This window comes from Equus quagga, chromosome 7, assembly GCF_021613505.1.
Source record: "Equus quagga isolate Etosha38 chromosome 7, UCLA_HA_Equagga_1.0, whole genome shotgun sequence".
NCBI classification, from domain to species: domain Eukaryota; kingdom Metazoa; phylum Chordata; class Mammalia; order Perissodactyla; family Equidae; genus Equus; species Equus quagga.
Window position 1 is genome coordinate 5907401 of NC_060273.1, and position 15217 is coordinate 5922617.

Genomic DNA, 15217 nt, shown 5'->3' on the forward strand with positions numbered 1-15217 from the left:
GACTTTTTGATTTCATTTTTTTCAACTGATTGTGGCTCACTTCCGTTCCTGAATCCTGAGCACTTTCTACTTTCACACACGTTTTTTTTCCTCTCTTATACCGAAAAGAAACAACAGCCACAACAAGTGATGGCATCTACATGTGCTTAGCTGACATAAACTATCCTGTTTTCTTGGAATCAGAAGAGACACTTCATTGTAGGATACATTTGGAAGAAGCAATGGGCTTTAGTATAACCACATTTATAGCTGCCATTAATTAAGCACCTACTATGTGCCAGGCCAGGCTTGGGTCTGATGCTCTACATACAGTTTCTCATTTAAGCACTACAATAACCCAATAACACAGCTTTTTAAGTTGCATTATTATGACTGCTGTCCATTTGAATTTACAAAAGCAGTGCATGATCATTGCAAGAAGTTGAAATCATATAATGGAACTCAAGATCAAAAATGAGAAGCAGCCTCAAGGCTCCCTCATCCTCATTATTAGTCTCATTCCCAGGACATAAATTTTGTGTTTTGTTTGCAGTTTGGTTTTCATCATTCCAGACTTTTCCTATATATAAGTGGATATATCTATGTATGTATCTGGACAGGTTTTTAAACAAAACTTGGATCATATTTTAAAAATTGGTTCAACTTGCTTTGTTTTATTCATTGTATCATGGACACCCTTCCATATCAGTACATTTCTAATGAATTCATAGTATCCCATAGTATAGATCAAAGGTTGGCAAATTATGGCCACAAGCTAAACCCAACCCATCACTTGTTTCTATAAGGTTTTATTGAAACACGGCCAATTTGTTCACACATTGTTTATGGAGGCTTTCTGGCCACAATGGCAGGGTTGAGTAGCTGTAGCAGAAAGAGAGACCCTGTGGTCCCCTAAGGCAAAAATATTTTCTATTTGGCTCTTTATAGAAAACGTTTCCCCACCCTTGTTATAGATGAACCACGATGTATTTAACCATTTTAGTACTGACAGACATGGATATTCTTCCAAGTTCCAGGTCTGTGCTAGGAGAAGCACTGTCTTTCCTTCCCCATTTGTCCTTGCATTCTGTTAAAGTGTCTCCTTAGCATAACATCCTCAAGGTCCATCCATGTTGTCCCAAGTGGCACAATTTTGTCTTTTTTATGGCTGAGTAGTATTCCATTGTGTATATATACCACATCTTCTTTATCCATTTGTCTATTGCTGGGCACTTGGGCTGCTTCCAAACCTTAGCTATTGTGAATAATGCTGCAGTGAACATAGGGGTGCATAAATCTTTTTGAATTAGTGTTTTCATATTCTTTGGCTAAATTTCCAGTAGTCAAATAGCTGGATCACATGGTATTTCTATTTTTAATTTTTTGAGAAGTCTCCATACTGTTTTCCATAGTGCCTGTACCAGTTTGCATTCCCACCAGCAGTGTATGAGAGCTGAAATATAATAATGTACGCCTGAAATTTAGACAATGTTACAAGCCAATATAACCTCAATAAAATAATTAAAAAGCAAATGAACAAAAAAAGAGGCTCCCAGCAGAGGAACTGTTGAATGAAAGGAATTGTACATTCTATGTTGTGGCGGCTGCCAACTGCCTTCTAACTGGTGGTACCAATTTGCTCTCTCATCCACAGGGTTTAGGAGTGCCTACTTATCCATCCATCTCAAAAGGATAACATCAAACCTTCCAAAATTTCAAGGCAGCTATTGCCTTCGCATTTTTTTTTTAAGAAAAGGAATCTGAGACTCCAAATGTGTCATCACTTCAGCCAAACTCACACGGCCTATGGGGAGCAAAGCCAGGATTTAAACCCGAATCATTTGCTTTAGTGCACCTTCTGAAAACCTCTCTGGCTCTCACATTAAGTTTTATAGCAATTTCTAGTATTTTTTGAATTATTTACATGTCCCACATGCTTTGCTTATTATGTTACATGGATTATCTTCTTTTGTGCTCACAACAAAATTAGACACTAGGTAGGTACCATGTTATCACCATTATACGGATGGGGAAATTGAGAGCAAAGAGATTACACAATGTGGCCAGTTGTTTCATAAATGATACACCATGATTGGACTCAGGCAGTCTGATTCCTGAGCATCCAGTCTTCACTGGGGAGAACACTGGGCCTGCAAAAGTACCCAATGGGTTGTTATCAGAGAAATCTAATTTGACAGAAATTATTTCAGTCCCAACCCAGTCTAAACTGCCAAAAGCAAAGTGTGCAGATCTATATATTTATGGAGCCAGACAACACAATCATTACATGATTTGTTGGAGAGAATCACAAACCTGGAAACAGTATCATGTCAGGACAGAGCAGCAAAAGAGCACCCGCAAAGGACAAACGAGGTGCAGACTGGGAGTGGGTTAAAAATGTGGGTATCTGCGGTTTTGGTTGATTTCTTCGACATTGGGAGCTGTGTACTACAGTGATTCAGAGAGGGACTTGAGTCAAGAGTTTGGATGGCAGTTCGCACTCCAATACTTCCAAGCTTTGTGACTTCAGGAAGTCATTCAGCCTCTCTGTGCCTCAGTTTCCCCATCTGTGAAACAGAGCTAAGAATACTGCCTACTGATGAAGTGGTGGGCATTAACTGAGGTCTTCCTAAAAAGTGTGTAGCACATTTTCTGGCCAATGTAAACATCTGACAAATTTTAACCATTGTTAATGTAAAATTTATATCACTAAAAAAGTGATTAAAATAATTATTTTGCTGGCAGCATAGTTTAAAATGAGCAAAACATAAAGGTTTTGCAATATTAATATATTTTCCCTTGCTCCCCAACCCAAATCCAGTGTTCTCCCTTACTCTGTCCTAACTTTGACTGTGCTGTTGGCAATATCATCTTCCTGGATCCTTGGGTGGGTCAGCCCACCTGACTCTTATGCACACAGTAAGGGTCAGATCAAGGGCTCCGTTTCCTGAAACACTTGACTGATACCTCCCTCCCCTATTTTCCCCACACAACAGACTGGGTTAGCGCCTCTCCTTTGGGTGCCTGTGGTATCTTACGTTTTCCCTTTCTATCACACATATGACCCTGCATTACAATCTTTATCTTACTCATTTTTCTTCCCCTCTCTGAACTTTTTTTTAGGAAATGTATTATGTATCATCTATATCTGCAGCCCCTTCTATGAGCACAGTGCTAATCAGATAGTGGTACTCAGAGTATGGCTGCTAAATTATATAATAATCCTGAAATGCATTGAGGATTGGGCAAACTGTTGCACTCACCTTATGTGCTTTGTGGCATGAGTTTATAGGAGAATGACATCTTGTTTTCAGAAGAATTTATGATTCTGAAAACAGAGAAGTTGTGCAACGTACACCACTACCAATTGATTTGATTTATTGAGTTCTATGTTGCTAGACTTCTTTGGTAATTTTCTTCTGAATAATTCATAAATGTCCTGAAAACTGGAGTTTCCAACATTATATTATTACAAACAAGAAAACATGAATATCTATTTATCCATTTATTTATTGTGTGTCTTCTTATTTCTTTTGATGCCTGCTGTTCCCAATTCAAGTTAATCTGTCACCAGTTTCCTCTCGCACTTGACTCCTCCGCCATATTGAATTACTTTCACTTCCATAATCTTGCTGGGATTTTCACACATTCCCCCCTCTCCTTGAAATAATTTTTTTTCATTATTTATCTGGATATACTTTCTAAAAAACGAAACAATCTAACAAAAAACACTATCAATCTTTTCAACTCTCTAAGACAAAGTCGATATTCCTCCTGTGTGCTGTCAGCACATCTTATACTTTCACGGTAGCAAATGGTCTTTGTAGTGTAACTATCAATTTACTCATCTTTTTCCCCACTTAGACAATGAGCTCCAGAAGTCTTCTTTACTGTTGTATCCCCAGTGCCTTGAACAGTGTCTGACATACAGAAGCTGCTTGATATATATATTTGTTGTTGAAAACCTGGAAGAATGAATTGATGGACAAATAAATTCATTCCAGACATTGTCCTAGTCTCAAAAATAAGAAAAAAACCTCAGTAAGACTCAGTCTTTGTCCTTGCATATCCAGTGTGATGTGTGAGAGGGAAAATCAGACTGACAATAGGGTCAGGATAAAGCAGGAAGAACTGAGAAGAGAGAGCTCAAGTCAGGAGAAGATGAAAAAGGCTGAGTCTGAGAAAGATTCTTTGGCCCTGTTGGCCAGATGAAGACAGGACATGGGGGAAGACGAATCCCTGCTATTAAACATCCTGTTCACCAGGAGAGCAAAGGGTCTCATGCTGAAGTTTATTGCTTCAATTGCTAACCTTTCATAAGTGCTTACTTGGCAGCCCTATCGAGATTCTCTGGAAGCATCTTAAAGGGGCAGCACCAGACCTCCCACTTTCCCTTTTTTCATTTAGGCTATAAAATATATTAGTTTAGTGCATTACTGCCGTGGGAGAAAAAAAAGTATATCACATGTTAGTTTCCAAACGAAATGACATTTAGCAAAGTGTACATTTAAGACATTTTTCAAGGCTGACTTTTAAAGAGTACACCGGACGGGTCTTTCTTCAGAGCAGAAGATAAAGAGTTACAGGTGCCTGTTTTCCTCTGAACCTCTCCCATAATGGTTATGGGGAAAAATTTTAAGAGCCTCATTAGGTCTAGCAATAACTTAGTGAGCCTTCAGAGCAGCATGACACCCTGTTTGGAGTGTTGTGTGATAGACACAGCTGCAAAAGAAACACAAACTCCTGAGGGTACTTGGCTATCTTGAAATAACTGGCTCTTTGCACTTGATCCCTAGTTGAAGAAGAAAAAGTTGTCAGCCACCCTATTTCCAAGATGTGGCCATTAGTGAGTTGATGTCCAATCAAAGACGTAATGGCAGATGCAGACTTTATTAGACAGCAGGTAGAGTGTGGTGGTGATGACATCCAATTCACAAAAAAACTTATGGGATTGGACAGGAACATGGCCCCAGAGGAAAAGTAGGATATTTTTCTTAGAATATGGGCAAAACACTGCAGGGTGATGTGCAAGAAAATTTCAACAAATAATAAAAAATTCAAAACAAAACCTCCCACAAAACCCACTACAGAGATTACTCAAAATGTCCTTTTTTATCATCACCAAATCGCATTTTCCTTAATCAGCTTCATTGGGAAGACAACATAGCTATTTTCATGGCTACTGTTGAATTTTGCATTTGATATACTTTGTATTAGGAACGTTATAAGATGGTTTCACTTCAAATTGTTTAGATCAGTAGGCTTCTTGTTTCTTTCAATGCTATCATTGTGCTTCCGTGAGTCTGACAATCCCTTGTGATTTTTGAAGATGGATGTTAAAAACATTAATCTTATTGAGGCTGGCCCCGTGGTTGAGTTCGTGCGCTCCTCTGCAGGTGGCCCAGTGTTTCGTTGGTTCGAATCCTGGGCGCGGACATGGCACTGCTCATCAGGCCATACTGAGGCAGCATCCCACATGCCACATCTAGAGGGACTCACAAGTAAAATATACAACTATGTACCGGGGGGCTTTGGGGAGAAAAAGGAAAAAAATAAAATCTTAAAAAAAAATGTTGAAATAGGTCTCAGAACCACCCTTTATAAAAAATCATTAATCTTATTATTAGATAAAGCATTTTATTCAATTAATGAAAATGAAAGCTATCCCTATTACAATAACATTTTTAAAAACACCTCCTATATTTCTGCAAGGCACCGATATTAAAATATTTTCTGATTATAAATGCCCTCCATGACATAAAGGATAATTTGAAAACTACAGAAAAACATTAAGAAAAAAGTAATTGCCGTCACTCTTTAATTGCATCTCCCATTTAGTTTTGTGTTTCATATTTAGATAGGTGGTCCATTTTGAATAAAGCGTGAGGTTTAGGTCAAAGTATATATGCATTTTTTTCTGCATACAGACCTCCTATTATTCTAACATCATGTGTTTTTGGGTATATCACTTTTCGTAATTTTTTTTAAGGTGGTTAGCCTAGGGATTGCAATACACACACTTAACTTCTCTCAGTGTACACAGAATCAATATTTTACCATTTCCGTTGGAATGTAAAAACTTTATTGCCATGTATATCCCTCATCCTCCTCTCTTTCTATTGCGTTTATCTTCTGTATTGCATAGTCGTACATTGAAAACCTTGTCAGACAATTTTGTGACTTTTTTTTTTGCTTACGCTCATTAAATGTATTTGAAAGAACTCAAGAGGAGTAGACCAGTCTATTATATTTATATTTACTCATATATTCACCATTTCTTTTGCTCGCCCTAAAGTCTTAGTGTTCCAAGTTTCCTTCTGGTATTATATTACCTTTGTCTGGAGAACTTCCTGTAGCAGTTCTTTTAGAACAGGTCTGTTGGCAATCAATTTTCTTAGTTTCCTTAATATTTCACCTTCATTTCTAAAGGACATTTTCATTGGATTTAGAATTCTAGATTGACACTCCTTTTCTTTCAGCGCTTAAAGAATCATGGGCCACCTTCTTCTGGCCTCCCTGGTTTTTGTTTGTTTAAATGAGAAATATACAGTTATTTGAATTACTACTCCCTTGCAAATATTGCATCATTTGCTTCTGGCTATTTTCAAAGTTAAAAATTTTTTTTCCGGTTTCAGTAATTTGATTAGATCTGTATGTGAATTTCTTTGGGTTTACCTCTTTAGGGTTTGCTGAGCTTCTTGAATTTGTGGGTTTATGTTGTTTGCCAAATGTGGGGAGTTTTCAGCTGCTATTTCTTCAAATAATTTTTTTGCAGCGAACTCCATCTTCATTCTAGAATTTCAGTGACATAAATGTTATATCTTTTGCTATTATTCTACAAGTCTCTGAGTTTCTTCTTTTTTAAAAATCTTCATTCTCCATTTGAACTCATTTAGTAAGTTTATTTTTTAAATTTAGGTTATTATTTTTACAGTTCAAAATTTCCATTTGGTTCTTCTCTATATCTTCTATTTCTTTGCCAACACTGTGTATTTTTTCATTTGTTTTAACTCTGTTTTCCCTTACTTCTTGGAACATTTTTGTAATAGCTGCTTAAAATCTTCATTTGATAATTTCAGCATCTGTCTCATCTCAGTGCTGGTGTCTGTGACTGTCTTTTCCCCTGTGAGTTTAAATTTTCCTGTTTCTTTGTGTGCTGAGTAATTTTGGTTGTATTCCTGGGTATGTTGAATATTATCTTATGAGACTCTGGGTCTTGTTTAAGTCCTGTGAAAGTTGTTATATTTGTTTTAGCAGGCAATCAATCCAGTTGGATGCAGGCAGAAAGTTCCTAGCTTCATTCTGTAGATTTTGTTTCCAATATCAGTTCTTCTTGTCAAAGCCTTTGCACTAATAGTTGGATCTGTCCCATGTACGCACATCCCAGTGGACAGTCTGAGACCTGAGCAGTGGTCTATCCAGTCAGTTCTCAAAGTCTATGGTATCCATTTAGGGTCACATGCACACACATGAGGCTCAAGGGTGAGTGCGGAGTTCATAAAAGTACCACATGGGGTCATTTTCCCAAACTGTTTCCTTTCCAGGATCCTCAAGATATTTTTGGTTTCCTAGGGCTCTATGTTTTTGTCCTTCAGCCAGAAAGCTGGTGCATTTTTACTCTGTTCATGTGCTTCTGCTACTGAGCCTGCATTTGGGGCCAAGTGGCAAGAGGACAGAGGGAGAAAAATCAACAAGGGTTTGCCCTACCTTCTGGGACCACGGCTTCTCAGATCATAGAAGAGGGTTCCCTCCCTCAGAATGTTGGGCATCTCTCCCTCTCTGTATGTGGATGCTTAGTTCTGGGCTCTAGGCTGCCTTGAATCCATGCCAGGGGATGCTGGTGAGTGGAAGGAGGGGAACACTGCACTTGTCCGTTAATACTTTGTATTCTGGTCTTCTTCCCCACTCCACCTGCTACTATTTACTCTTCAGAGACCTCAAAGAGTGGCTTCATGCATTCTATACAGATTTTATAGTTTTACTGAGTGGGGGAGACAGGGGGAAGTGTGCTTACTCCATCTTACCCAGAACCAGAACCATGTCACCCACTTCATTTGTTTCATTGTGGGAAAATACACATAAAATAAAACTTACCATTTTAGCCACTTCAAAGTGAACAATTTATGGGCATTAAATACATTCAAAATATTGTGCAGCCATTGCTATCTTGTTTGAGAACCTTTTCATCACCCCAAATGGAAAATCTAAACCCGTGAAGGGGTCACTCTCCATTTCTCTTCCCCAAATCCCCTGGCAACCACCACCCCACTTTCTGTCTCTATGGAATTGCCACACTTCATTTTATAACTGTTTGAAGAGATATAATTTACACATCATAGAGTCACCTATTTCAAGTGTATAATATTGTGTGTATGTTGTTGTGGGCTTTTTTTGTGTGTGTATTTTTACAGCATTGTACCCATTTCCTTTTTAATATTTTGGAATATTTCCTCCTAGTCATTTCCTCTTTCCTTTCTTTTATCTTTCTTCCTTTTCTTTAACGATCTGTTTCACTTTATTTTTAACACAAAATGGGAATCATAACATTGGTGCACTTCTGTAGCTTCTTCTCTTAAAAACTAAATGGTGGCTGTTGGGCATTTCCCATATCTCTGTTTTTCGAGATGATGATTCTAAATATTGCATGTTGTGCCATCATACCAGTGTACTGTAATTTATTTTTAATTTTCCCATTACACATCATAATATTTACAATATTTTTCTTTCATAAATAATGCTGAAGCTAATTGACATGTAAATAAACATTTGTGTGTATCTCCACTTATTTTCTTAAGAGCTGTTCTTAAGAGGTGATATTTCTGGATTAAAAGGCCTAGCAAAGCAGCGATTTATAGATTTTGGGCTCCGGCATATCCAAAATAAAGATTCCTGTTTTGTTTTTGTTTTAGAGAAAGTAAAAAGAAACTTTCAATACAAAATACATAAAATATACATCAAAAGTCAGTTCTTAAATCTTCTTATCCTTTAGCAAAAGTTTCAAAAACTTGCAATATACTGTCAGGGGTTGCTCCATTGGTTAAAAAAATACTGGAAACACACAGAATAAATTGTGAATGCAGGCTTAGATTCTATCTCAGCTTAGCTGTTTGAGTTGAAGGTCGACTCAGCCGGTCCCCGCAGAGGTAGAATGTCCCTATGTCCTAGTTTGCCATGTCAGCCCCACTTCACATCTGCTGTTCCTGCCATAATCTTTAATACCACCCCGCCCACTTCTTTAACTCACAGATATTTTTCCTGCCTGGAAAATAAATTTTATGGTCACTCCAAAGAAGCTTCCTTGATTTTAAGAAGCACATTTTGGTAGGCCAAGGATACTTGAGCTTATGGCAGTTATCACACATTGATCAGCATTTCTTTCTCTGATATAAACATTGATCTCAGAATTGTCCCTAACACAGTCCTATGGGGACTTATTCCCATGTGGTTAGAAGTGGACCACAAAGATGTAACCCATTTGCCAAGGCATGCAGGTGACACTATTGGCCCTTAACATCAGAGGAAACACTGTGTGATGTCCAGTGCCCATCCCCAACCATCTTGAGTGGGCCTTTGGGAAAGAACGCCAGCACCTGTTAGGTAGGGCAAGAGGGATTTTCATGCCAAAGTGGCAACCTTCACCCTGGACAGATCTTGCCTCCTGCGCCCTCTACTGCACGTCTCTCCTCATCCCTTCAAGACTGTGGCTCATCCTAGTTGTGTTTCTGCCTCACACAGTTGAAACTCGAAGTGAAGCTTAGGCTCTTTAGACCTAAATGAAAATTAAATACAAAAATACAATTAATTAATTCTGTGTCTGCTTTGAACCAAGTGATTAGAAGCAACTTTCCGTTTTCTTTCATGTTATTTTTATGCAGAAACTTCTGATTTTCCCCTCTTTGTCTTTTCTTTGTAGGTTTCAAGACAACAGATGAATTGTGAAAGAGAGCAGCTAAGGGTAGGTGCACCTGCTTGTAAAATGCTTCCTGGTTTTCATTTCTGTGTGATAAGCAAAAATTTCCTTGTCTCTCCCAAGACACAAGGTTCTAAATAGCGGGCTTCATCCTAAGACTGGTAGGGTTGAAAATATTTATCCCAGCTAATTTAGTATTGATTGAGCTGGTAAATACAGTATATCTTCTTTTGAAGTGCCATTATAGTAGATATGGATTTTTTGATTTAGATTCAGCAATAAATACTTCTCTTCTGGAATTTGTTTGACATCGTTGTACTCTTTTTATGTACAACACGAGGTCTAAGTAATAACAAAGGTCAAAAGGATATCTTGCTGCCTTCTTAATGTGAACACCAGGCTGTTTGCTGAGTGGCAAAATGCTCTCTTGCTGTTAACTGGGGTGGGTGAGCCACTAATATGTCAAGGGCATTTTCTAGGAGAATTTAAGTCCTCCATAGACTTTTTAGTTTTGGTGGCATTTGTGTACATTGGAAAAGGATTTAAACCTCATACGCTATTTACCTTCTTTAAAATGAAACTCTCAACCTTCAAGTTCTTTAGATATAAAAAGTGTCCCCTTGATCAAGAGAGAACAGTTTGCTTATAAATGGAGCTTGGTGGCATTGTTCTGCTTTCATGGTGTCATGGTTGATCTCCTTCTTGGCATGAGTATGGTATTTTAAGAAATATCAGCATTGTCTCCACCTCATTTGTATTTTTTTTTGATTTGTTCATGATTTGGACGGATGAGTTTGAAGTCATAACTGGCCTATCTTTAATGTCACTGATGAAAGTTGACAATTTTTACAGGACAATGTGCCTTATAATCATGTTTCCACATTATGAGAAAAACTAGAGGAATCTTCTGCTTTTAAAATCACAGCAGTAAAGGGCCAGCCCAGTGGCACAGCGGTTAAGTTTGCATGTTCTGTTTCAGCAGCCCGGGGTTCACTGGTTCAGATCCCCGGTGTGGACATGGTACCACTTGGCAAGCCATGCTGTGGCAGGCATCCCACATATAAAGTAAAGGAAGATGGGCATGGATGTTAGCTCATGGCCAGTCTTCCTCAGCAAAAAGAGGAGGATTGGTGGCAGATGTTAGCTCAGGGCTAATCTTCCTCAAAAAAAGAAAGAAAGAAAGAAAGAAAAACAAAAAATCACAGCAGTGAGGTTTGGGGTTGGGGGACCATTGTGCTCAAAGGGGTCTAATAAATCAGAATAATTTATTAAGGCAGTCTACTGCCACTTATACACTGCCTTGTAACTTTTCAGAGCGTTTACTTAATGCCGGTCTCGAGATGACAAAGATTTGTAGAGTTATTTCCATTTTACAATTGCTTTTGGCATCAGGTTTGTTAAATCCTTGTGTAAAACAAACAACAGAATCCAGTTGCCTGGAACTGAGAAAGTGAATTGAGGTTTTCTTTTTCTTCTATGCATATTTATTTTATGTGGTATCCCGGCGTGGCTCTCTCTATTAACCTCTCATCTCTACCCACTTCAATCCTAAGTACCTGTGTCTACATTAGTTGTGACTCCTTCATGAAACAGCCTTCAAGATGTTTTAAGCTTTCCTGAGCTCTCTTATTGCTTTTCCCCTGCAGTCTGAGTTACTGGTTCATCCTAGTAAATAATGTATTGCAACTCCAGATTTCTCTTCCTGTTTGGGTGGGGATGATGGCCAGAACTAGGCCAGAGCTGGATAAAAAGGAATGCATGCTTTTGTCTGCAGGAGTCCCTGAGAAATTCTTCAGAATGAAGATAATATTGCAAATCTATGGCAAATAATCTCTATTGCAAATGAGAGCCGCCTAGCAAATTAAGGACGCAGGAGGTAACAAAGTGCTCGTGTGCAGTTTGAGAGGTTCATTATTTCACATGGATGAGGACATTGTCAACAAGGGTGTGGTTTAGGAACAAGAATGGAGCCCTCCCCACCCTGTTAAATAAATTCATGCGGTCATTTGATATAATGGGTCATATAGTTTAGTCCAAAGTGTGGCTCCAATAGCTGCATATGAGACCATCTCTAACATTATGAACTGGTGCCTTGCTTATTATTGCTGTTGTAGTTGTTGCTTTTACATTTTAAACTCATTTATGTGTTGAATCAATAGACAACACATTTAAATCAATGGGATATGCATTTATGTGGTTCAAAATTTAAATGCTACCCAAGAGAACACAGTGAAGGGTTCCCTTCCCATTCAACTCTTAGGTACCCAGTTCCCTTTTGGGAGGCGCCCAATGTTATTATGGGCTGTCCCATCTTTTTTTTTTTTTCTCCTTTTTTTTTTTAGAAGGTTATGAAAGTTAACATCCTTGTGAAATTACAGCTGTACATCATTATTAGTCATGTTGTAGGTACCCCACTTCACCCCTAGTGCCCTCCCCCATACCCCCTTTCCCCTGGCAACCACCGATCAGTTCTCTTTGTCCATATGTTAACTACCACCTATGAGTGGAGTCATACAGAGTTCGTCTTTCTCTGTCTGGCTTATTTCACTCAACATAATACCCCCAAGGTCTATGCATGTTGTTGTGAATGGGAGGACTTTGTCCTTTTTTGTGGCTGAGTAGAATTCCATTGTGTATATATACCATATCTTCTTTATCCAGTCATCAGTTGCTGGGCACTTAGGTTGGTTCCATGACTTGGCTATTGTGAATAATGCTGCGATGAACGTAGGGGTGCATGGAACTTTTAGAATTGCTGATTTCAGGTTCTTAGGATAGATACCCAGTAGTGGGATGGCTGGGTCATAAGGTATTTCTATTCTTAACTTTTTGAGGAATCTCCATACTGTTTTCCACAGTGGCTGCACCAGTTTGCATTCCCACCAACAGTGTATGAGGGTTCCCTTTTCTCCACAGCCTCTCCAACATTTGTCGCTCCTGGTTTTGGATATTTTTGCCATTCTAACAGGTGTAAGGTGATATCTTAGTGTAGTTTTGATTTGCATTTCCCTGATGATTAGTGATGATGAGCATCTTTTCATGTGTCTATTGGCCATCCGTATATCTTCTTTGGAGAAATGTCTGTTCATGTCCCCTGCCCATTTTGTAATTGGGTTGTTTGACTTTTTATTGTTGAGTTGTGTGAGTTCTTTGTATATTATGGAGATTAACCCTTTGTCGGATAAATAACTTGTGAATATTTTTTCCCAATTAGTGGGCTGTTTTTTTGTTTTAATCCTGTTTTCCCTTGCCTTGAAGAAGCTCTTTAGTCTGATGAAGTCCCATTTGTTTATTCTTTCTATTGTTTCCCTCATGTGAGGGGTTATGGTGTCTGAAAAGATTCTTTTGAAGCTGATGTCAAAGAGTGTACTGCCGATATTCTCTTCTAGAAAACTTATTGTTTCAGGCCTGGGCCGTCCCATCTTTGACATCTATTTCTCAAGGATATTTCCTTTGTCTCCTTCCTTTCTGTTCTCTGTCTCTCTTTCTTCCCGATCGCCCTCTTTTCTTCCCTCCCTCCTTTTCTTCCTCTCCTGCGTGTGGATCAGCTCTCTACTTCCTGCAAAGGGAACTTCCCTGATGAAGGTGACACCCTTTTCTTAAGGTTTCTGAAAAAAATATTTGGTTTTCATCTGAAATGCTAATACCTGGTCATTTCCATGAAATGCATTTTCCTTAGTCTCATTTTTTTTTTCTTAGAAAGAGAGACCATAGGAGAAAAATAGGTATTTTGTTTACTTACCGACATCATTTAAGGGTATCTGCCTGCCAGCCACACTTCTTAAAATATGTTTTAAACACAGCAATCAAACTGCATTTTCCAGATTTGCTATACAAGATGATTGGACCATGGCCATGTTGTCAAGCTTATATTCCTTCATTAGTACATGCTGTTACAGTGTCAGAATCCAGGGATCCAAGTGGGTAGTTGTAAAATGTATCCCTTTTTCTTGGCCTCCTGGAAATAGCAGATAATGCAGAAAGATACAGCTGCTCTTTCTGTATTGTGCATGTTGACACTGTGCAGGGGTTGGCATATCCAGGACCTGCTCCTTCTGCTCTCCTTTCTTTTTCTCACAAATTCAAAATTAATTTTTCCAAAGTGAACTCTGTGAGGTGCTTGTTTTACAAAATATTGCAAACTCTAAAAAAAGATTCTTTGATTAATTAATTTTAGGAAATACAAAGTTAAAGAAAGTCAAACTGCTTTTGAAAAAACGGCAGGACTTCTCAGAGCCTTTAATGTACAAAAGCAAAATACGGAGGGATGGATATAATACACATGTTTTTTTTTTTTTGGCAAACTCATCTGATCACAAAGCATTTTTGGATGCAGATAACACTGAGAAAAACTCTTGAAAATTATATCAATTTTTTTTTGTTATGATGCTATTTTCTGCAAGTTACAGAAAAGCTAAGCATTATTTAAAAGATGAAAACATTTCATCACCTTCCAGTCCCAGGGTTGATTTGGTGTCAGGGCAGCGGTTTGGAATCTTTGCCCTTCTCTGTGTCTTTCTTTCCATCTTCCAAGATGGCTTCCTTGCTCCCAGCACCACTTCCTTACATGAGGCGATCTCATTGGGAGGGAAAGGGAAGAGGCGGTTGTTTCTTACAGCTCCTGCATTTGATTGGAGGCAAATCATTTCCAGAAGCCTTCTCGGCAGCATTCTTTTAGGTCTCATTGGCCAATGTCTATGTCAATCACTCCTACTGTCCAGGGATCTCAGTGATTCACTACGGTAACCATGATTCATCTCCAGAGACAGGTACATCGTCACCTGAACAAGAACAGGATTTGCTTAAACAGGGGAAAGAGGAGAATATATTTGGTGGAATCATCTAATAGAGTCTGCCACAAAAGGAATCCACATGGGCCATCTATGTCACTCATGGTGTTGGTTTCCTGTCAACTTCTTTGATTGCTCCATTTTATTCCCCCATAGATGGCATGGGAACCACACATAAAGCCTCAGCAAGTGCCTGAACTCCAGTTTGTGGAATTCTACAGAGATGCTTCCTCTGCCAGATCTCATCTCCCCATCCTAACCGACTTTTCCACCCAGCTTGGCACTCTCTTTGTATTTTTCCTTATGCTCTTTGGAACGGGCCTGGATGCAGTATTTGCTAATTTCCTCTCAGCATCAAGTATTGACAGCAGACATGAGGCACCTCGCCCCAGTACGAGCTAAGCCCCGGAGATACTGCCCATGAGCTTCCTGGCCCCTACCCTTCCCAAGAGAATGGCATCAGCCAGCTCCTCCTCACCGATGTTTTCCATTCTCAGAAGGGTATTGGGATTGCTTATGTTCCCAACGAGCAAACTAC

At 38.9% G+C, this 15217-nt stretch overlaps 1 protein-coding gene across 8 annotated transcripts in view; it reads left to right on the forward strand.

Moving 5' to 3' along the window:
* Positions 1-15217, forward strand: part of RBFOX1 (RNA binding fox-1 homolog 1) — a 1010377-nt gene that overhangs the window by 425217 nt on the left and 569943 nt on the right. For all 8 annotated transcript variants that reach the window (XM_046668733.1, XM_046668741.1, XM_046668738.1 and 5 more), the window contains exon 3: positions 9893-9934. In XM_046668733.1, the coding sequence (XP_046524689.1) occupies positions 9893-9934 (42 nt within the window). The remainder of the gene's footprint in view (positions 1-9892; positions 9935-15217) is intronic.